This window comes from Biomphalaria glabrata, chromosome 11 (assembly GCF_947242115.1).
Source record: "Biomphalaria glabrata chromosome 11, xgBioGlab47.1, whole genome shotgun sequence".
NCBI classification, from domain to species: domain Eukaryota; kingdom Metazoa; phylum Mollusca; class Gastropoda; family Planorbidae; genus Biomphalaria; species Biomphalaria glabrata.
Window position 1 is genome coordinate 30,846,014 of NC_074721.1, and position 23,949 is coordinate 30,869,962.

General features: G+C 34.3%; 1 protein-coding gene across 2 annotated transcripts; it reads right to left on the bottom strand.

Moving 5' to 3' along the window:
* Positions 1 to 6,064: 6,064 nt before the first annotated feature.
* LOC106076841 (coatomer subunit alpha-like) lies at positions 6,065 to 18,465 on the bottom strand. 2 transcript variants are annotated; one of them, XM_056005028.1, is made up of 32 exons: positions 18,367 to 18,465; positions 17,532 to 17,645; positions 17,230 to 17,303; positions 16,896 to 16,976; positions 16,686 to 16,762; positions 15,704 to 15,813; positions 15,279 to 15,494; positions 15,049 to 15,184; positions 14,782 to 14,864; positions 14,536 to 14,686; positions 14,368 to 14,434; positions 13,814 to 13,889; positions 13,641 to 13,723; positions 13,424 to 13,563; positions 13,252 to 13,337; positions 12,904 to 13,042; positions 12,129 to 12,291; positions 11,816 to 11,962; positions 11,419 to 11,608; positions 11,194 to 11,289; positions 10,831 to 11,037; positions 10,626 to 10,727; positions 10,205 to 10,293; positions 10,020 to 10,097; positions 9,406 to 9,474; positions 9,180 to 9,316; positions 8,867 to 9,053; positions 7,703 to 7,813; positions 6,896 to 7,057; positions 6,646 to 6,758; positions 6,414 to 6,495; positions 6,065 to 6,156 (listed from the first exon to the last, which is right to left on the bottom strand). In XM_056005028.1, exons 1-32 carry the CDS (start codon positions 18,404 to 18,406, stop codon positions 6,097 to 6,099), a joined length of 3,666 nt encoding a protein of 1,221 aa, XP_055861003.1. In that variant the 5' UTR covers positions 18,407 to 18,465; the 3' UTR covers positions 6,065 to 6,096. The 2 variants fall into 2 exon arrangements, with proteins under 2 accessions (XP_055861003.1, XP_055861002.1); XM_056005027.1 differs by having other exon boundaries at positions 13,814 to 13,892.
* Between the last annotated feature and the right edge of the window lie 5,484 nt (positions 18,466 to 23,949).

Genomic DNA, 23,949 nt, shown 5'->3' on the forward strand with positions numbered 1-23,949 from the left:
GTGGGCGAATACATCTACTGCCTTTCCCACCTAAAACCTTTGGGGGGGGGGCGGTCCTACTTTTAATTAGAAATCATAGTTTGTGAACAAAATTTGTTGAATTACAATATAGAGTTAATATTATGTCGCTACACTTTTTGTATCTTAGCCGATTCTGTGAGGTGGTGGGGGGGGGGGGGCGATTGCTTCTTCTGTCCTCCCCACTCTAGCCCTCTGAATGGGGGATGGGGCGGCCCTATTTTTATGGAGAAATCATAGTTTGTGAACAAAATTAGTTGAATATCTATATAATACAAGCTGCATATCGATGTTTTAACCCATTTGTATATTATGTCGCACAAACACTCTGATCTCAAATTTTATCATTAGTAAATATAAAATGAAAAAGGGTTGTAACAGGTGGGAGGGGCGATACATGCAATCGCCTTCCGCCCATCGGACAAACCAATACTTTTTTCTCTTTGTATTTTAGTTAAGAAATTAAAAAATGTAAAACAAAAAAAAATTGTCACTATATAATATCTATATCTATAATTCTTTTCATGGTTCAAGAGTTTGGACACGCAAGAAATAAAGAAAAGATCACTCTTTTGTTTCTGGAAGTCGGACGGACTAGAGTTACCCTACGAAAAAAAAGAGGGGGGGGGGAGAACAAGTAGTATTCACCCGTCACAAAATAGCAGGGCCGGACTTAACCGTTGTAACCAAGAAGTCATGGAAAGATCACTCTTTTTTATTTCTACTCCACTTAGTTTTAGCTACGAAAAAAGATGGGGGGGGGGGGGAGGAAAACAAGTAATCTACTCTATATTCACCAATCACTAAAGAGCAGGGCCGGAGTCAAACGTTTTGGGACCCTATGCGAAACGGATTTCGCCGGGCCAAGTTTGGGTAGGGATACAGATAATAAGTGAAATTTAAGAGTTTGTATTAGAAAATAAATTCGTCTTTGCATTTTATTCAATCTTTACTACGTACTACTTTATGAGCCTTGCGTGTAGCGAAGTCATACAGTATAAAATAAAATTTTTATTTCTTACATAGATCACGCTCAATAACAATAGCAAGAATTACCAAATGTTTCAATCTATCGTCGAGAATTATTGACCTCAAGTAATTTTTCATTAGTTTGAGGCATGAGAAGCTTCTTTCACTAGATTACACAATTATCTTATCTTCTTATCTTATATCATACAGACGTTACTTCAAAAAAAAAAGATGATTATGTCCTACGCGTAATGCATTCAGTCATGCATATTATAATCAATGACTTAAATTCTGCCAAGTCACTGGTTTTCCTGGCTAGCTCAGGCAACCCATTTCCATGCTCTGGTAGCACTAGGGAAGAAGGAGCACTTGTACAAATTTGTCCTAGCATATGGAACGAGAAATGTGCCTTTATCTTTGTGTCTTTCTGAGTATTTTATTAAATTTTGTATTTGAAGATTATGGTTCAGTGTTTTATGTATAATTGCTACTTTACTTTTGAGTCTTCTATCCTGAAGGATTTCTAAATTTAGTGATTTCATTAAAGGTGTTACTCTAGTACGGGTATTGAATAATGCCGTTTTTTTTTTTCACGCGTAGGATTGGCATTTTCCATTTTGAATGACACCCCTAAATGACAATTTTTATCTATATATTTCAGGAGATTTATATGAATTTTCATAAGGTTTTAATAATTTCCGGAGATTTCCAAGCCTTTTTCGTATTTTTGCAATTTCGGGTTCTATGGAAGTGCGGGGCCCACTGCGGTTGCAAAGGTTGCCGGCCCTGCAAAATAGCGGTGTATGCTACGCCGTGGGTCGACTAGTAATTTATATATGCTCTAAATTAAATTCTTTATCGAGTCGCCCCACCCCATATTCTATGATGCCAAATGCAATCATTAGCAGAAATTATAAAAGGAGCGAGGATTAACGTTTTCTTTCTACCGCCCTCTCTTGAAGAAAAGATGACGTTTTAAAACAGAAAAGTCAAATATAGCGACAGAGTAATGTAATTGCACACGGATTTCTCTTAGTTATTTTAAGAAAGACTTTGTTTTGGAAAATTTAGAATTCATACGGAATTTTTCATTATAAGAGTAACAATTGAGATGAGTTCTGAACCCAAATATTATTTTCCTAGTCATCGTTTTCCAACCTTTAGGTCAAACTGATATTTTTCTGTAGTATAAATAAATTTGGGACTATAACTCAAAATATATTCTTGAATCCTAAAAAATACAAAAAAAAAAATTAGAGTAGAATCTGATTAGCCCTCTTAATTTCTCCTTCCAGTTCCGAATTTTTTGTTTTTTGTTTAGAGATTTGAATTATAGTTCTGTGACAAAATAAAAGTTACAAACTTTATCATCGAAATAAAGAATCACCCTTTGTGTCAGGATTTTGTGATTTTACCATCACAAAAGAGATACAAGACACCGATAGCAAAGACAAACAGACACAAACACTCTTTTGTTCCCCTGGCAATAAAATCATTAAATAAGAACAATCTGGTATAAACTTTGTCACATGTAAATTATGAGTGAGTTTGGTGTGAATGTACACTTTGGTTTCTTATAGTTATAATGTTTTTTATTTGGTGTAATGCACAAATTATAAGACAAATTTCCTTACGGATAATAAAGATTATTATTATTTAACAAAATATATCATTTACAAATATGCGTTGTTTTTTTTAAATATCATTTTTCAAATAAATGTTTTTTCGGCGGCGTTCCTCAAAGTCTTAATGTAAATATGTGGGGTAGCCTATCTCATCTTTTCAAGGAACAAATCGGTTGTATTTGCAATGTAGTAAGGGCCTATAAATTCATATTAGAATATTTTTCAAACATTATTCAAAAGGTCCTTTTTAATAGGATGAATAATGAGCTGGAGGCCTAGATGTCAGGAGAATGCCTTTCTGCAATGAATAATGCAAGAAAACGCTTTTGGCGTCGGGTCTTCGCCCTGATCCCCACTGAGGAAGCTTACAGCGCTGCCCCAGACCTCCTAGCTGTCAAGAGAAAGGCCTCAACATGGCTGTTTTTTGTTGTTGTTGTTGTTTTTTTTTTTCGAATAATTTTTTTTATCGGCGACGATCCCCAAAGCCTTAATCTAAATATGTAGATGTCAGGAGAATGCGTTTCTGCAGTGAAGAATGCAAGAAAACGCTTTTGGCGTCGGGACCCGATCCCCAATGGAGGAGCTTACAGCGCTGCCCCAGACCCCTTAGCTGTCAAGAGAAAGGCCTCAACATGGCTGTTTTTTTTTGTTTTTGAGAAACACTGCTTTTTAAAAAAAATTCTAATACATATACATTTTAACCACCCAACTTAACATGTCTATTGGACATTTTCACTATAAAGTAAACAATGAACAAAGAATTTTAAGAAAATTAACAAAATAAACTTGGATTAGGCCTGATCTCTAGCAATCACATTTTTTTTTTTGGAAATAATATCTACAAAAGTTTGAATGTAAACAAATTAAACACACGGCGAAACTATATAATATTAACAATTTGTTACTATCCAGCATGGGCGTAGCCAGGATATTTTTCGGGGTTGGGGAGGGGAGGGTTAGGGTTAAGTGGTCAACTCCCCGTTCGGCAAAGGATTTCCTTGATTGGGACCCGCTCTCTATAACTGACAACTAAAATCCGTCTTAGCCATCTTTGTTGAGCCACATTTAGTCTTTTTTCAATTTCGGCAGATGACTTAAATTCCATGCTATTCACTGCACTTTATTAATGGAGCCCAGCGACTGGTAGAAATTTGTAACCTCTCTTGGCAACGCTCTTGGAATTTGGTGACTGTATTTGTTTTAGATTTTATATCGAAAATGGAAGTTTTTTCGTTGAGTGTGTAGTTTTTTTGTTTTTTTTTTATTGAAGAAGTGGTTTTTAGCTTCAAACCCTGCTAGAGTTTTTTTTTTTTTTTTTTAAACTCAAAATCCTCTGGATGGTGTTTGACATAAAGCTCTCTGGAGGAGGTTTTTAAACACAAAACCCCTTTTAGCTAAGCTTTATTTTATATAGAAGAGGGGGGTTTTATCGAAAAGCCGCATTTTTTGTGCGTTTGTCTGTCTGTCCGTCATTTTAATCTTAAAAAAAAAAAGACTAAAAGCTATTAAAAATCTGATTAACCTTTAATTTTCCTTCTGAAACATCGCAATAGTTTTAAGTATCTATAATAGATTGTTTCGGGTGGTTTTATATATATATATATATATATATATATATATATATATATATATATATATAATAAGGCTTGTCTTCGAGTCCGAAGATTAGTGAGGAATACAGTATTTCCCGTGGCTGCGCAGCCCCAGCTGTGACCTGCATATTTTTCACATCCAGGGCAAGCATAACCATTGTTCGCAGGTGGTCGATTTAGATTTTCTTTTCGTCGTCTGCGTTTGTCCTCGGCAGCAGATTTTCTTTTGGTCTCAAATGTGTACCCCGCGGCCTTCGTGAGTGACCTCCAGCTGTCTCGTTCCGACGCCGCATGCAGCCAGGTGCTCTCTTCTATGCCAGCCAAGGAAAGTTGACGCCTAAGCTGGTCTTTGAAGCGTTTCCGTGGGGCGCCTCTGTTATGTCGACCACCTTTTAGCTCACCAAAAAAGACTGCCTTTGGCATACGTTCGTCTCCCATACGGGATACGTGCCCTGCCCAGCGTAGCTGTCGGACCATAAGAAGTCCCTCTATACTGTCCATACCGACATCGCTGTTTGTAGTGCGGTCCTGCCACCATATGTCCATGATGGAGCGCAATCATCTTTGGTGAAAGCGCTCAAGAAGTCTTATAGTTGTTTTTTTATATAGTGTCCATGTCTCGGAGCCATATAGAAGGGTTGAGAGAACCACCGCCTGGTGGTAGGTAGGCAGAGCGATTTGTTCTTCAAGACTCTCGACTGAAGGCGTCCAAAAGCGCTACTCGCCCTGGCTAGACGGTTGTCAACTTCCATTGAAAGTGAGAAAATCCCAGATAAAAAAAATACTGTTGATTAAATTTTTGGGATGGTCTCGTATGAAAATTAGATGTACCATAGCCTTGTGGAAAGATTTTCATAAAATACTTTGGTGTTAGGAAGTTGTTATCCTTAAAAATTCGAAACATGAAATTAACAATAATTAGATTTTGTAACATTTTAGCTAGAAAATTAAATGTAGTGTAAGACAGAAGTGCGATTTTACACAGAGTTAAAATGTTTGCCATTAAAATCCGGAACAACCGATTTTCGTGAATGAGTTTTTGCGATGTGTTACCAAGAAAATTATTTGTTTTATTCATTAGAAGAGGGATTTCAAACAGTTTTTTTTGTCGTTAGTAGAGTTATCATATAAAATTCGAAACAATTTTGGTGACGATTAGTAATAAGATTAAAGTGATGTAGGTCGACATAATTTCTTTTTCAAAACCAAATCCGGAGCATTCTTTACAGATAAAAAAATCTTACGTTTCAGCAACAAAATTAAATGTAAAATAAGTCTAAAAAGTGATTTTCAATACTCGTTTCTAGTTTCAGCAATCTGAAAGAAACATTATAATGAGATGGAATTAATTAAATGTCAATAAATAAATGTTATCCTAATTTTGAAATGCTGGTTGTGTGAGCCCAGTATCTTCAGCTTTTTTTTTAGTTTCACTGTGATCACTGTTTATTTTAACTCTAGAATAACTTTTCAGCCAACTTATTTTAAAAATTACCATTGAACTATAATTACAACAGAATATAGTTGTATTATTAAGAGCCTGTGATAAAATTAATATAAATAAATTGCAAAAAATATAATATTGAATGAATTGAAGCCTACCTATATATATATATAGATAGATCTAGTCTGCTATTGCACTTTTAGCATAGTCAAATACCAATGCCACATTTGCTGACACCAATTCATAAAAACTTTTTAAGGAAAAGACTGAACTCCAAATTTTGAAATACCATTAATTTTTGTGTTGCATTTCTTCAACGCCTAACCAATGTTTCTAATAGCGCTAGGCTCGGGACATAAAAAGTCCTGGTACAAAGTTTGTATCACAAGTAATAGTCAAAGTGAAAACAAAACTAGTGTCCCAATATCCAAGTATGTATTTGTTCTATTTAGCGGAACTGAATTGGGCTTATACGTAGTCCTATGCAGTCTTTTCCTATTTCTGTAGCCTGAAAGTGACAAAAAAAAACATGCATTGAGTTATGTTACATTTTTATCAAGCTAATATTGAACTACACCAGCTGTATAAAGATTATATAAAGAGTTTTGAATAGGAGGCATAGCGGGAAAAAAAGACAGGAACAAAGAATGAAAATCTAGCATTATATACATCTATGTGAACACAAAACAGTATAAATAAGTTAGGCTACTGGAATAATGTCACGTTTTCTAGTGCTGTTGTAGTACATCTTTCCTTTGAACTTACTTTGGTGACTCTACACACTTGACCTTTGAACTCTGGAAGGTAACATGCTCCACTCAATGGACATTTCACAACTGGCTTTCCTCTACAAGAGTTAAAAAAAAAAAATATCACAGAGTTGTGTTTAAAAAAACAACTCTTCTTGATCTACCAAATAAACTATTAATGACAGTAAAGATTATTTTATCCAGCAGTATAGCAGACTAAAATTAGACAACCATACTTCAAAACTTACCTATAGATTGGAACATAGGAGGCTGCACAAATGTCAAATGGATTATGTTGGTCGTATTTCAATTCATGTTCATCTGTTAGTGTCTTTTCACAGGCCACTAAAATTTTTCGAGTCTATAAAAAGACAATAAAAACAAAACAAGTTTAAACCATTTGAATGTTTTAGTTAAACCACATCTTCAGTGTCAAGCTTTGTTGACAATGATGTGTCTAAGGTTTTCTACAAATGATGTGGTTTGATATTTCACTACCTGCTGTGCAATGTCAGGCTTGGGTCCCAGCTCCAGCAGACGACGCGCAAAGGATGCTGCAGTTTTGTAATTTTTCAGTTTGAAGAAGAGATTGAGAGCAGTTCTTAAAGTCAGAATGAGGTGGATTGGTTGAAGGTTGCAGTGTGTGAAGTAGGCAGCCATCTGCAACAAGAACATTTCTTAAAAATTAAACATAATGTTTCACACTCTATAGTCTAATTGGATTTTTAAAATGTAATGGATGCTTGTTCGCAAATAAATCAAAAGAACCAACTACCAAGAGAGTTGATAATACTACAAGAAATGAGTTTGGTAAAAAAAAAAAAAAAAAAAGTGCTAACTAACAATCACATTAAGTTGTTTGCTACAATGAGGACAAATAAATCCTGATTTGATGTCACAATAAAAAAAAGTTAATGTGACCTTTAAAAAAAATTAAAATGCTTGATGGATCAAGAAAAACTTGTTACAAGAATGCGTGCCATCTATACAATAATAACAGCCTCAATGGCTGAACTTATTTATAAGTCATGTTCTGTAAATGTAAGAACTTAATTCTAACCCAATATTGCTGTTCAAACAAAAACCTAAAAATGGCAAAAATTAGAAAAAAACAAAACATGTGCACAAAAATGTGTAGAGTTTCAGTTGATTGGCACTAGAACTAAGTTAAAAGTGTCAGTGTGAGAAGGTGACTTACTATTCTCTGACTCTTGAAGACATGAAGAACAATAGCAAAACACAAACCAAGTGTTTTTTTAATTTTTTTATTTTAACTGAAAATGCAAAAATTTTGACCAATGTTACCTCACATAATCTCTTCTTTTCTTCTAGAGTAGATTTGGGCATTTCTTTTCGTGCATTCTCCATACTTAGACCTACAATGTACTCTCTGCAGATCTCAATGAGATGCTGGGCCTGGAAACATTTGTAGTACAAGTATAACACATAATTAATGAGAACAAATTATTGTTCTTAAAGGGAAACTCCGATGGTTTTTCAAATTTGAGTTATTGACATATTTAAATTCTAAGTAAAAAATTGTAATAGTAAACGTTTTACCATTTTTTATTTAAATGCTTAGAAACATTTATATTTAATAAATTAATCAGTAAATTCTTGATATCTCCAAAAAACTGGGTTCTTTGATATTTTGTTTTTAGGTTAGGCATACGTCACTTCCCTCAGCAATACTGAAAGGGAAACTAGATTTGACCAATTGCAATGTATCGCTTCATTCTTACAGTAGCTGTTAGGCTTAGTGACGGCCTAGTCAAGTGCTATGGTACAGTTATATATAGATAGATAGCTTTAAAAGCATTAGGACAACCAACTAGAGATAAAAAGTAACATTTTCATCTAAGCCCCTCCCTGTCCCAAGAAGTAAATAGATTGCAGGTCTAACTGATTCAACCACAAACTGGTCAGTGTAAGGCTAGTCTAGACTACCTGTAGTCAGTCATGACAAAACAACCAAGCGATACTGTTTGTTGTGTGTTGAGTGGTCAGGCGAGAAGATACACTCTGCCATGGTTAGTCAAGCATGCAAATCTACCTTTAACACACATTTTTTTCTTTGCTTACAAGATCTAGATCTAACTGCATAAATGAAGAGTTATTTCTTTTAGGAGAATGTAAACTTTACTGTATGATTTTCCATTATACAGTAAGTTGATAGATTAAATTAATATATAGGCATGTGTGCGTCACATATAGAAACCCGGTGAAAATTACGTCAGAAAAATATCCATTTATTATTGCAAATAAAAACCAAATAATAATATATTCATTGTCTGTAAATCAAAACACATATTATATCAAAAATTGTCAAAACATCGGAGTTTCCCTTTAAGTAAAATTTAAAAAAAAAATGAAATTAATTTTTTTTTTCCTTTGTCAATTAGAATTTGTATTAAAATCAAAGGAGCCTGATCTTACAGTTAAATTAAAACAAAAATTAACATTCAGTACCTCAGCAATTTCCTGTTTGGAATCAACAACTAATAATGGAACACTTAGCAAAATGGATCTAAATTTGTCAATGGCATCAGCAAACTTTCCAGCTGTTGTCAACTGAGAAGCTGTCTGTAACTGTTGTACCAATGCAGCTAGTTTGAGACCAACTGCAGGTACACCACTTTTAGGACCTGCATCTTTCCTACATACAAAGATTGCATAGAATCATGATCAATATTTGCAGTGAACAGTTATAATGAAATGCTTTTAGAAATGATGTTTAAAAAAATTAAGTTTTGTAAGTGGTTCTTAATTTACTATTATTTACCAGTTCCTGTGAGGGTATCCAAAGAGAGGGGGAATTGAAGGCAGACCAACATAACAAGTTCTAGCTCGACTGTAAGTTAGTAAAAACAGTTGCTTGTAGCCATCAAACTGGACAACTCCTATCTGGTCATGGAGTAGCTGAAGAAAGAAACAAGTTATACATACATCAACTAGGCAGTTTCTAGAGAAAAATGGCACACCTAAAGCAACACAAAAACTAAACTTACTCTCATGGCTGTCTCAAAGAATCCTGCAAGTACATGATCCACAGGCAACTGGGAGTTATTACACCAGACCTGGTAACAAAACAACAGTAGCGTGTATTAATTTTTATTGCTTTATTCTAAGCATGAGTCAATTATACAACCATTATGTTTATTTTTCCTAAGATCACAAGTAAAATAATTAAGAGCAAAGAAAATGAGAAGACAAGCAGTTTGTTATCAGCTTAGGGGCAAACTTGCTTTAACTGAGCACTTTGCTGCAGACAGCTTCAGAACGAGACAACTGAAGATCACTTACAAAGACCATATGATACACAGTTGAAGCCAAAAGAAAATCTTCTGATGAAAGCAGACATAGACGGTGAAAAGAAAATTCAAATTGACCACCGGAGGAAAATGGTTATGTCTGTACTGGATGTGGCAAAATACGAAGAACAAAGCTTGCCACAGGATAAACTGCATTGCCATTTAATGTCCGGACTTGAAAACAAGACTTATAATTATAAACAAATAAGAAAAAATATATTTAATCTTGCTGTAGAAATGATAAAACTTTGGTAATTTTAAAAGAATGTAGAATTAGTGACATTTCAATGGCAAACACCTATACTCCTGACCTGTGACTGACTGATTCCTTTACTTGGTGGGACAAAGTAACCTTCTTCACCAGCACCTGTTGCTGCAGTGCTCATATCCTGCAAGAAATAGTTTGATGAAGTCAAGTAATAACAAACACTTGGTGGCTTTTTTTTTGTATAAAAACTAGAAGAGAGTAAAATCAAGTAAATGAATAAAAATGTACAATGTCTGCTGGGAGTTCCAAATCTTCAACATCCCATCCTCCTTCTTCTGCAGTGCCTTCTTCATCCAGGCCTTCAGCAAATCCACCTTCTGAAAAAAAAAAAGTTGCTCTGCCTTAACTGCATGGAACCGTAAGAAAGCCTGCCTATTCTAAATTGCAGGAAAACAAAATCAATATCAAAGTGCTGACTTAAGGAAAATAAAAACATGCCAGAAATCAGCCAATAGTTTAAATTAATTAAAATCTTTAATTAAAAGGAATGAAGTTAACACATTCGTTTGGGATATAAATATTATATTTTTTTTACACATACCTGTATCTGTAATTATATGATAATTTGAAAATCACTTAAAGTACAGAATGTCTGTACATGTACAAGAAAAAAACATATTCTATACAGAATGGATTAAAATTGAAATACCTTCATCTATAACTAATGCCTCCACATCATCACCCCATCCACCACCAGCTCCGTCATCATCATCATGTAGGATGGCTGCTGCCGTGACTGACTGTTTTCCTCCTAAAATATATTAAATATTGGATAAAAAACAAAAAAAATTTATCTGTGAGTGATACCTTATAAAACAATCTTTTGATAAACTAAAACAACTATCAGTGTTCACCTCGACTCATTGCTCCTTCAAAGAATCCCTTTGAGCCAGCTAGCAGTGGCCAGTTAGATTCTTGCTGAGTAATGGGTACAGGGGGCTGAAGCAGTGAGGCATGAGGGTAGAGGTCAGGAACTCTCTCTCCTTCTCCAAACCCAGATTTGAGTTCTTCTGCCTCCTCTTGCAAACTATGTGTAGCAGCAGTCAGGTAAGCCAGAGACTCTACAATGTTGAACAAACAACAACAACATAAAGCAGTTATGACCAATCTATGAGCTAGTAAATTCAACTGAGAAAATGAAACATTTTACACACAGTTGTGACCAATCTATGTCCTTGTAAACTGAACTAGGAGATTAAACATTTTACAAAACTTACTCTGTCTACAAGTTTTCAGAATCTTGACTCTCTCAGCAACATCCCCAAGCAAAAGAGCATTTTGATAATGACCACTTGTGTCTTTGCGAATTTCCGCTACAAAAAAAAAAAATATCAGGTTCAATATTGTCTCAATAACTTCTACAAAATTTATATATAAATTATATCATAAAGAACAACAATGAAAAAAATAAAGTTAAATACAAACTAGATTAAGTCACTGACCTATCTTCATCATTTTTCTTAACTTGTCCAAGTTGCCAGTGATCAGGTATAAAAAGGACAGTTTGTCAAATTTTTTTGTCTTTTGGTAAGCCATCTCCACAATCTGGTGGTTGCCCTGCAATAAAGCAGCTTCTCCTAGTTTCTCCCAGCATGCAGCATCATCCAAAGCTTTAGCAGCCTCCAGGGCAATCTGTTGTAGTTCATAGCTCACAAAGTAATTATAGAGCTAATGTTATATTTTATACTTATATTTTAATGAGGTTTTAGTGAAATGCATAATGTACAATGCTATGCTAGTGTGTAATATTTTGAAAAGCAAAGCATTTATTTGAAGCCCTTAGAGTTGAAAACACCAATAAGCATACAGAAATTATGTAAAGCCTACTAGAAAGATTACCTCAATATTACCACACTCAAGAGCCAGTCCAAATCTAGTTTTCTCATCCTTGACAAAATGTAATGCCACCTCAGGATAACCTTTCTTTTGTAAATAAGAGATGATAGACTGGCCAACCAGTTTAGCATTTCTAACCATGTGAAGAACCTGAGAAGAAAACAAAATTTCAAAATAACTGAATCAAATATTCAAGTGTGTTAAATTGAACTATCCTTTCTTTACAAAGTGAGCTACCAGAATAAAACTATATGCTTATTTTAAAGTTAATAATAATAATAATATGTATCAAATAACAAAGAATCTTAAGTCTTACCTCCTCATATTTTCTGTTGACCAAAGCTAATTTGAATTTGAACTCTGTTGGGTCAATACTCAGCACCCTTGGTCTGCACTCTCTGTCCAAACAGTAAACTGAGTTGCCTTTGATCCTTGTGATGTATATAGGTAGATCCAATGTTCGAATAATTCCATGGTCACTGTATTATAGAAATGGCAAATGAGCACATTACATCCTAGTAAAATAATATAGAGGTATGTGACCAATCATCTTTGCATTTCTTTTTGAAATTTAAATGTATGTTTCTTAGAGTAAGTGTCTAAATAGCTTACTAAGTAATGGTAACTTTTGAGAGAGAAAACTAAAAAGCACATTATCAAAGCAAACTTTGTTAAAAAATTAACAGTTATAACAAATCTTTCAATAGTTTCAACTGAGCATGATGAACTTTATTAGGCTTAAACAAGTTTGAATTATTGGAACGGTATTTAAAAGATTTTGTACATTTTACTGACCTTTTCATGGATAAAAAATACAATGAAATTGAAACATTTGATTGGACAGGCAAATATATTTTGTCAACAAAATTCTTGAAGTAATACCACCAAGAACTGGTGTATATTGAATATTAAAGCTTGCTTTAACCAGCTCAAATTAGAATATCACTTGTTTCAATTTTAATAAATTATATGATTGATACTAACCAAAAAGAATAAGAAAAATGAATGAAAAACAATCTTTTGATAATTAGGAAAAATCAATTAAAATACTTCTTAATCTTCTAATTTGAACAACCAGGGAAATAACTAACCCATTGGTCAGTGCATATTTGATATGATTGGATGTTGTATAGACAAAGACACCACTTTCATCCCAGGAGCCAGACTTGATTCTAATGTTTTCATGGATGTTGCACAAGTTTTCTAGCTTTCTGTTGCAGATGGAGATGACTAGATAGAGAAACAAACAAGACAAATGTATTGATTTACCCATGTCAAATTATACAACTAGTTAATGAAAGATTTGACACAAACTTGGGTAAAATAAACAGAGCTATTGAAAGATGCAATGCAACATTTGAAATGGAAATTGTATGTTTTGTTCTTTTTATAATGAAAAGTAGTCCAGTTAACTGCAATCCAATTCTGTTCTAACTTACTGTGTTTACTGATCAGAGCCACTAAAGACATATCATTTGACCATATGACAAACTTGACTTTGGAGATTTTCACAGAAGTAAGAGTTCTGATGGAGATTCAAGAATCTAATTAGTAAAACATTAACATTCCCATGGAAATCAAGGTTTCAAGCTAACTGTTATCAAAACTAACCTCTTCTGCTGGACATCAAACAAGGTGACAATGTCTGGTTCTTTCAATAACAGACAGCCTGTGCCAGCATAGAAAATGTCTTCACAGTTGGGAGCCTGGACTTTCTTAGTGATCTCATTCTTCAAGTTTTTAATGATGATCTATACAAGAAATAAAAGACAGAATTAATATGCTATGACTACTTTAGCCAGAAAAAAAAATACAATTCTTTACTTACTGAATGAGTTCTGTCCAAAACAGCAAATCTATTTCTAGCAACCCAAACAGCAGTTAAACCCGATGACCTTTTCCCTTCAGGGGCTGTTGATGGAAATAATACAATGACTTATGGTGCTATCCAAAAGTTTACCCACTTTAAATTACCATTAACAAAAACAAGTCAAAGTTTACCATCTGGGTTTGATGAATCAGAGTCTTTGGGCACAATATAAAGATCATATGTACTGTTTTCTGCATTAGAAGAGCACTTCTGAAATAAAGAATACCATACCAGTACAAGGAATAAATACAAGCACAAGCACTACACACAAATACAATGACAAACAGCAAAAGGCCATCCATTTAAGTATTTTTAGAGTTTTGATCTAGGTTAAAATATGTATTAGGTTGATGATGACTATAAATAAATAGCAGTAGGTCTATTAGACTATAAATAATCAATATTATTAGACTATAAATAATCAAATATGCAGTAGATCTATGATGACTATAAATAATTAAATACGCAGTGGATCTTTTGATGACTATAAATAATTAAATATGCATCAGGTCAATGATGACTGTAAATAACACAAAGACAACCAAGAATACATCACAGCAAGATAAAATGTTGTGGACAACTAAGAAAGCTGTCAAAACACTGGAGCCAGCAACCTTTTAGTCATCATAGAGGGAAAGAAAGTTCCCCCCAAAAAATGAATGAATGTACTATACAAACCACTCACAGTGCACAATAAAATGGCATTCTCAGCAGGGTTGTAAGACATAGAGTAGATGGGTGCTCTTGAGCCACTGGGGAAAAAAGTTGAAACATTTGAGTGCAGGCCAATATTATGATGCTCTATATCAATAAGCTTTATCTCTAAATATAATGTAATGGCACTGTCACCTACCCTCTGAGCTGCATGACAGCAACATCTTTTGATGTGGTGAAATCCAGTTTTCTCAAATATTTCTCTTTGACATAGTACAGGATATTGTTGTGAACAGCAAATGGTGGACGCTCTCTTTCCAATTTGAATATAATCATACCACCATCATGACCTACATAGAAAAAACAAACAACACAACTTACACAAAGATAAAAACAAAAAGGAGAGGCTCAAGATTAAGAAAAAAATAATGGAATTTTCTCTCACCTGCTGCGAAGAGGTTGAGAGTAGAATGAGCCGCCATAACCCAGAATCTATCATGTTCTCTTTTAAATGTTTGAACTCCAGTTCTGTAAGAAAAGCAAAATAACTGATAACATACAAATGCTATAAGCAAAAGTCAGATAAGAAAAATAAATGTCTTATATTTGAAATGCTTAACCATGATAAGTAGGTAAAATGTATCCCTCCAAAAGGCAAATAAGATAAAACACAAACACAGTGGCACGATACTGAATGTGTGATAGAACCAACCTTTTGCTCATGTCCCAGACTCTGATACTCTTGTCTTCTGAATTACTGAGTATTAACTCCTGACGAGGATGAAACAGACAACATGATACATTGTTGTAGTGACCTCTGCAGGTGTCTACCTCCCAGGCTTTAGACTCTATAGTCAAATAAACAAAATAACATTTCATATTACATGGTATACAGATAAAAGGAAAACTAAATCTAATTTTCTAGATGCAGTTTGATCCTACCATTCATTCTCCACATCTTGATTTGCCTGTCATCAGCACCAGAAACAATGAGGGGCAGAGTGGGGTGAAATGCTGCCCAGTTGACTCCTCGATCATGACCTTCCAAGACATGTTTAACAATAACATCAGGTGTACCAAAGAGGTCAGTCTGGCCGGGATTTAGTAGTCTGTCTTCAATACCACCAGGTCCTGGGGCCACGCTTTTCTTTCTTAAGCCTGCAATGTATTTTTTTAAATTAAGAGCACAAAGCTTAACAAATCCAAAAGATTTTATTAATGTTCCCCCTTTTGTATGCCCTGGTATTCTATCATTTTGGTGTAACATATATCTGGGTCTAATTACCTAGTGTGGCTGTGATGTCAAGTACTAATGGTTAGGAAGAAATAAATTATGAAATGTTGTGAATATAAAAAAATGTATTTACCAGAGATTTCCCAAACTCTGACAGTCTGATCTGATGAGGCTGAGACCACCATGTCCTCAGAAGGATGAAACTGGGCACACATAACCCAATGGCTGTGTCCAGTCAACACACTAGACAGAAATAAAAATGATACTTTTATATGAATTCTTGTTACTGAAAGAATCAAAATTATTTCTTTTAAACTTCAAATCTTCAATTACTTCCTATAACTAAGGTATTAGAATGAGATAAACACCTAATTTAAACCCCCCTTGGAAAAATAGAAGTGGAACAATGAAAGTTCAAGAACAAATTTCATATGTGATCTTAAAATCAATTTCTTTTTTTCTGAAATAATAATAGGTTAAGTTCCAATATTTAATTTCAAAATTCATGAATGTATGACAGACAGATTTAAAACTAGGAAGATGTTATTTTTAGCCAATGGGTAATTTCATTAGCTTTACTTTCAAACTAAACATGCAGGATATGAACAGAATTTGATGGCCTGTAAAAGAGACATGTGGAGAAACTGTGCTAATATTATATTATATTACGTCATTGTTTGTTGTTATGTTTTGTGCAAAAGCAAAGGATAAGTATGGAAATAAAAGGATACTCTTCCAAGTCTATTTTGATAAACACAGTCTCCATTATTATTATCATTATTATTAATTAATGTCTACAGTATGTTAATGTTAGTATCTATCTGTGACAACAGAACAGAAACAATAGCAAATTGAAAGATAGTTGAAAATCCTATGTTATCTTATGTTAACATTTGCATTATTATTATTTTTTTATTACTATTGAATAAAATTAATTGAGTTTATTTCAAGATTATAGAAGGATTTTCAGGTGTAATTCAAGTTTGGGGTCACTTGATGATTATATTTACATTTAGATGGGAGATTGGATTAGCTATCTAGAACTACATTACAACTCATACCCAGCAACAAATGCTCACTTGTAAACATAGAATCATTATGAGATATTTACAGACCTGATACATGTACGAGACTGCCAGTTCCAAATTCTAATTGTCTGGTCATCAGACGCACTCAAAATCCAAGGATATTCCTGTTTACAATTGAATATAAAAATAAAAATAGCAGTGTAAAGTGTCTTTTCTCTTACACAGATGCAAGATATATGTTTGTATAATTATCTAATGCCTGATTTACCATCCAACAAGAAATAAACTACAACTTACATGGTGAAAAAATGTTGTGCGAATGTAGTCCAGGTGACCTAATAATGTAAAGAGACATTGTCTTTGCTTATAATTCCAAAGCTTAAAAAAAAATTACAAAGAAAAAAAATGCAAATATATCAGGTTGATTTGTAGGCGTACATATAATAAATTACTGAATTAATAAAATAATTTAACAATTCCTATTTTAGCTTTTGAAAACAACAACAAAAAAAAAACAAATAATAGGACTAAAACTTTCCTAAATTTTTGTTCCATTTATTATGATTATACTTCTTCATTGAATTAATAAACAATGAATTTTTATCAAACGAAAATTCAATTCAGTCAGTACCTTAATCTTGTAGTCATCACCACCTGATACAAACAGGGGTTGTTGTTGGTGAAAGTTAATGCCACGCACAGGACCTGTAAACATATCATTAATATATCATAATATAACTATGCATATGGAAAAACCATGTCAAAGTATAATAGTAGGCTATTGGCATCATTTTAGTAAACAAAATTTTTTACTACCAAAGCTATTTTACTGGGACCAAAATAATCAGTTAATGTTAATTTACCAACTAAGGAAAATGTAAATGAAACATTCTAGAGAATCAAACAACACATAATGTAGTCTACAAGCCTTACCATCATGCTCATCGAACTTGTCAATTAGTGTGCACATACGATAGTCCCAGAGCTGGATGACACCGTTGTGGAGAGAGGCTAACGCCCAGGGTCTTTTAGGATGAAATGTCAGCCCTGCGAACAAAATAATTGAATAAATATACAAATATATATATATACCAGTCTGTGGTTTTTATTTAAATTTAATCTTTTTTCCATGTCCATTTGTGTCTACAATATACATATAGATCTCATATCTTTAACTCTGATCCAAGCTGTTATGTTTATATAGCTTTCGATGTAGCCTACATAAAAGTGATTATTTATAATGCTAAAAATGTGTTTACTTATTCAGTTAAATGTAGGCTTATAAGTAGATTAATATCGGTAAAACTTCCCATCGAAGGACCGGTTTGATCCTATACTCTTAAGCAAGAACTCTTGTATGTAGGCCTATATGTATGTATATAAATATTTATATTTAAATTCTAATAATTCTAAAACGTTCTAACGATTTTCTTTAAATTTCCAAGGTATATCTATATAAATGAGGAAAAAAATCTTAACTCATTGGTCCCAAACTCGATGTTGACTGTTATATTGGTTTGAAAATGTTTCATTATTGAAAAAAATGATTTTGGCTAGAATATTTTAAGAATGAACATTTTTCATGACGTCAAAGGGAAAATAAATTACTAAATAAAGTAACCACCTAAACAAAGTACGTAGATCTACAAGTAACAAATTAGTTAAATTTAATTAGTGAAACAAACTAAAAGTCTACAGTCAGTCTACACACAGTGTCACACAGTTATAGTTGACACAGACTCATCATAGACTAACAAACTTCACAGACCTTTGACTCTAGCTGACTTTGTTTCAAATTTAGTCAGCATTCTAATCCAGTACCGGTTAATGTACAGCTATGATTGGGAGCTGTACACGTAGAGCCACAATCTATAGGCCTATTAATCCAATAAAGTCCAGACAAATGCATGGGTGTAGCCAATAATTTTTTCGGGGGGGGGGGACTTTTTTCTCCCCCTTCCGCCACACACACGCACGCACGCACACACACACATATACATATCATGGACGTAACCATAATTTTTTTCGGGGTAGTGGGTTGGTAGTGTTTCTTATTCCCCTCCTCCCCCCGCGCTGTATATCGAGAGACTTAAGTCTTAAGGCCATAACGTAGTTAATCGTTATTAAATTCTGACCCTTCATTCTTTTAGTAGATGTTGATTGTACCTAGAATAAGTGATTCAATCAAGCACTATTTCCGGTATTTTAAAACAAGGTTACAAAGACAGTTTGTGTGGAAACACATAGGCTAAGTGATTTAAAAAATTATATTTTTCGCTTTCAGCAAATAAAAAAGTAGCCGTTGCACCAGAACTTTGAATGGTCTAAAATATTATGAAATCGGATTTTCACTTTTCTAGTTTACGAAATCTAAACGGGACGGACGGACAGACATTCCACACTAAACTAATAGCGTCTTTTCCCCTTTCCGGGGCCGCTAAAAATGCATATTATTCTGAGTTATCTTCAGTGCATTATTCTGCTATTTAAAAAATTGGCTCAAAAACAAAATCTGCTATTCACTGCACCTTATTAATGGAGTCCAGCGACTAGTAGACATTTGTAACCTCTCTTGGCTACGCTCATGGAATTTGGTGACTGCTGTCAGGTTCTTTTCTTGGCTCATTAGGGGTCACTTACGAAAACTTAGTAAACACTTATAGATAACAAATATATTTTAAAAAAAACACGTTATCTCTCATGAAATCACCAGTTTATTATTTATATAGAAACCACGCAGTCATAGCAAACAAAAAAAACAAAAAACAACGTCCTCTCCAAGTATAACAACAAGCACAAACACCAGTCCATGAAACAACCGAATACCAATTTCTCTCAATCATACGAGAAAAACTCACATTCAAAACCACCCAGTGTATACCGTTCACATTCATATCATACCTGGGAATATAAACAAAGGGATATAGCCTCTCCATAGGTATCAACAAAGAAATACCTGCCCCTGACATCCCTATGCCATATGTATATATGTATATCTTATAACTTATATATAAGATAAGATAATTTTATTGATCCAATCAAATGGAAATTCAGTTTGACTACAATTGACAACATCAGCGTAACTACTGTACAATAACAGTATAGAAGAAAAATTTAAACAACACTCACACACGAAACACATACACATTCACAACCAGCGCTTTATGAATTTGACTTCTATGTACTTCTCGATGACGGCAGCTGATCTTGTAACACTCTGGCCGAAAGTGGGATAAAGGAGTTTTTAAATCTTTCTGTTTTAGTCCTAATGGAAAGGAGACGACCACTTCATTCAGATCTTATGTAACAATGGTTTAATGGGTGCAGGTTGTCCATAAGAACCGATAGTGTTTTGGAAAGGCATCTTTCATGAAAAAGCTCTTCAAGAGATGGTAGATCTATTCGAGTGATATGCGATGCTTTTTTAATTAGTCTATTTAGTCTAAATCTTTGTGCCAGTGAAGTATTACCAAAAAAGTTTAATAATTGTTTTGTCGATGTTAAATTTTCTTAGCTTTCTGAGATAGAAAAGTCGCTGGTGAATTTTTGTGTAGAGGTTTTGACAATATTTACTTCATTTCTGTTTTTTTGTTGATGGTTGTTCCTAGATATTTATATTCTTGTACTTGTTCTATGGTTTGATTGTTTATCTGAATTTCTGCAATATGGCCTTTATGTTTTCTAAAGTCAATAATAATTTCTTTAGTTTTCTGAACATTTAAAATTAGAAAGTTATCTATACACCATTGGTAAAAGGTGTTAATTGTTGAATGGTACAGATTTTCGTCACCTGAAATAAGGCCAATGATTGCTGTGTCGTCAGCAAATTTTATGATGGGAGTGTCAGCTGATAGGTTCTGAATGTCATTTGTGTATATGGAATACAATACTAGCGACAGGACGCACCCCTGCGGCGCTCCAATGCTACGCTCTCTCGTGCCTGACACATGCCCGTGTTTCGACTTCTTTCAGTACATGTTTTAAAATCATTTTCTCCAGGCACTTCATTTGGAATTGATGTAAGTGCTACGGGACGTAGGTCGTTGTTGGAAGCAATGATCTTCTTTTGGGTAGGCCTACTGGAATTATTTCAGATGTCTTCCAAATGGAAGGTATTTTGTGCGTTTGCCAGGACTTGTTGAATATAGGACAAAAGATATAAGCCAGTTGTTCCGCACATAGCTTTACAAGTTTGCCACTAACAGCACAACAGGAAATTAGTAGTGCATGTTATACAAAATATATAAACATTAGTCTACCCACGGCGTAGCATACGTCGTTATTTTGCAGGGCCGGCCTTAGGCCAATGCAACCTATGAAACCGCAGTGGACCATCGCTAATTTTAGGTGTAAATTATTAAATTAAACCATTTTATAACTTATAACAGATTTCACGCGGCCACCTGATTTACCAGGAGCTCCTGGAAATCTCCTGAAATTGCAAAATATACGAAAAAGTCATGGAAATCTCTGGATATTATTAAAATCTTTTGAAACATACAAATCTCATGAAATATATAGACAAAATTGTCATTTTGGGGTGTCATTCAATATGAAAAACGCCAATCCTACTCGCGATTAAAAAAAACGGCATTATGCATTACCCGTAATTGTACAATCTGGTGAAAGAAGCTTCTCATGCCTCAAACTAATAAAGAATTACTTGAGGTCAACAATTCTCGTAGATAGATTGAAACATCTGGTAATTCTTGCTATTGAACGTGATCTATGTAGGAAATAAAATTTTTATGATATACTGTATGACTTCGCTACACGCAAGGCTCAAAAAGTAGTTCTGTACAAAGTAAAGAATGAACAAAATGCAAAGACGAATTTATTTTCTAATACAAACTCTTAAATTTCACTTATTATCCGTATCCCTAACCAAATTTGACCCCGCGAAATCCCACAATGGTTACGTCCGGCCCTGCTATTTAGTGACTAAAACTACGTGGGGTAGAAATAAAAAATAGTGATCTTTCCATGACTTCTTGGTCACAACGGTTAAGTCGGGCCCTGCTATTTTGTGACGGGTGAATACTTCTTGTTCTCCTACCCTCCTCTTTTTTTTTCGTAAGGTAACTCTAGTCCGTCCGACAGAAATAAAAGAGTGATTTTTCCTTTACTTCTTGCGTGTCCAAACTCTTGAGCCATGAAGAGAATTATATATATATAGATTTACGTTAAATAGCCAATATTGTCAAGTTCCCCTTTCAGAGCTTGTGGTCTATAGGGCAGATGATGTAAAGGTCATTTGTTTCTGTGATCTATGATTAACAAGGGTATCATGTGGCCAGCACAACGACCAACCGCCTTTACTTTTTCCCGAAAATCCCGAAATAAAAACATCCCAGTCTTTACGAGGATTCGAACTCCGGTCATATATGTTCGGTCATATTTTTTGACACGACTCGCTGTCATCCACAATAAAGGTACATAAGTAATAAAACTACAAAGAAAAGCTAGATGATCGACGTCAGACCATGGTCAGACTATGTCTTGATTTCTGCAAATGCCACACGACAATTAACGTCAATGAAATTCAAGGTTATTTATACGTAGGCCTACTTTAGAATAAATTTCTTTCTGAAAGATACATCTACAATTTTAAATTCCGTATTTTGTGAATGTTGCTTTTAAGTGTTGAGCTTTATCCGAATAAAAACATTTTATAACATTTCAAACAATATTAGGAAAAAGAAAGAGCTTGTTCTATTCTTACACTATATTGGACCTGAAAATTCTAAATTTAATACGTTGATGAATTAAAAATAGATGACATCCTTTCCAAATGTTATGTACCTTTGAAGGATTGACCTTTCGTTTTTTTTATTTTTTGTATTACAACGTCATAAAGAACTCTATAGGTGTTTAAATAAGAAAAAGTTTGCATTTTATTTTATTTTTTTTTCAGAGAATAGTCTAAATGGCATAATATTACTAAAATAATTTTTAAATTAATGAAATGGGAGAGTCGAAGAAACGAAAAGTAGACTCTGAATTTTGAAAATACCAGGAAAAGTGGACACATCTTTGCCTTTTTATGGAGCACAAAAATAAGCCAATATTTTTTTTTTTTTATTGGTAAAGAGATGTTTGTGGCTGTTTTTTAAGAACGTAACTTTAAGCGGCATTCTCAGTTTGAGCCACACAAACAAATTGCTAAGAAAGAGAATTGACGAGAATACTTACCAAGAAGGGACTAGGCAATGAGTCGGCGGTAAAGGCATGGTACAGAGTTGCTCACATTTTAAATAGTGAAATGAAGTGAAGCCTTTTTTTTTTAACGACATGCGGGGAATGCTTTAGAGGCGGGTAACTATCAGTGAAGGAAGAAATGTGTCATGAAAATCAGAATGCAAGAGAGATTAGTGAGAGTGACTTTAGAGGCGGGTAACTATCAGTGAAGGAAGAAATGTGTCATGAAAATCAGAATGCAAGAGAGATTAGTGAGAGTGACTTTAGAGGCGGGTAACTATCAGTGAAGGAAGAAATGTGTCATGAAAATCAGAATGCAAGAGAGATTAGTGAGAGTGACTTTAGAGGCGGGTAACTATCAGTGAAGGAAGAAATGTGTCATGAAAATCAGAATGCAAGAGAGATTAGTGAGAGTGACTTTAGAGGCGGGTAACTATCAGTGAAGGAAGAAATGTGTCATGAAAATCAGAATGCAAGAGAGATTAGTGAGAGTGACTTTAGAGGCGGGTAACTATCAGTGAAGGAAGAAATGTGTCATGAAAATCAGAATGCAAGAGAGATTAGTGAGAGTGACTTTAGAGGCGGGTAACTATCAGTGAAGGAAGAAATGTGTCATGAAAATCAGAATGCAAGAGAGATTAGTGAGAGTGACTTTAGAGGCGGGTAACTATCAGTGAAGGAAGAAATGTGTCATGAAAATCAGAATGCAAGAGAGATTAGTGAGAGTGACTTTAGAGGCGGGTAACTATCAGTGAAGGAAGAAATATGTCATGAAAATCAGAATGCAAGAGAGATTAGTGAGAGTGACTTTAGAGGCGGGTAACTATCAGTGAAGGAAGAAATGTGTCATGAAAATCAGAATGCAAGAGAGATTAGTGAGAGTGACTTTAGAGGCGGGTAACTATCAGTGAAGGAAGAAATGTGTCATGAAAATCAGAATGCAAGAGAGATTAGTGAGAGTGACTTTAGAGGCGGGTAACTATCAGTGAAGGAAGAAATATGTCATGAAAATCAGAATGCAAGAGAGATTAGTGAGAGTGACTTTAGAGGCGGGTAACTATCAGTGAAGGAAGAAATGTGTCATGAAAATCAGAATGCAAGAGAGATTAGTGAGAGTGACTACTGATACAGACTGAAGTATGGCTGGATGACA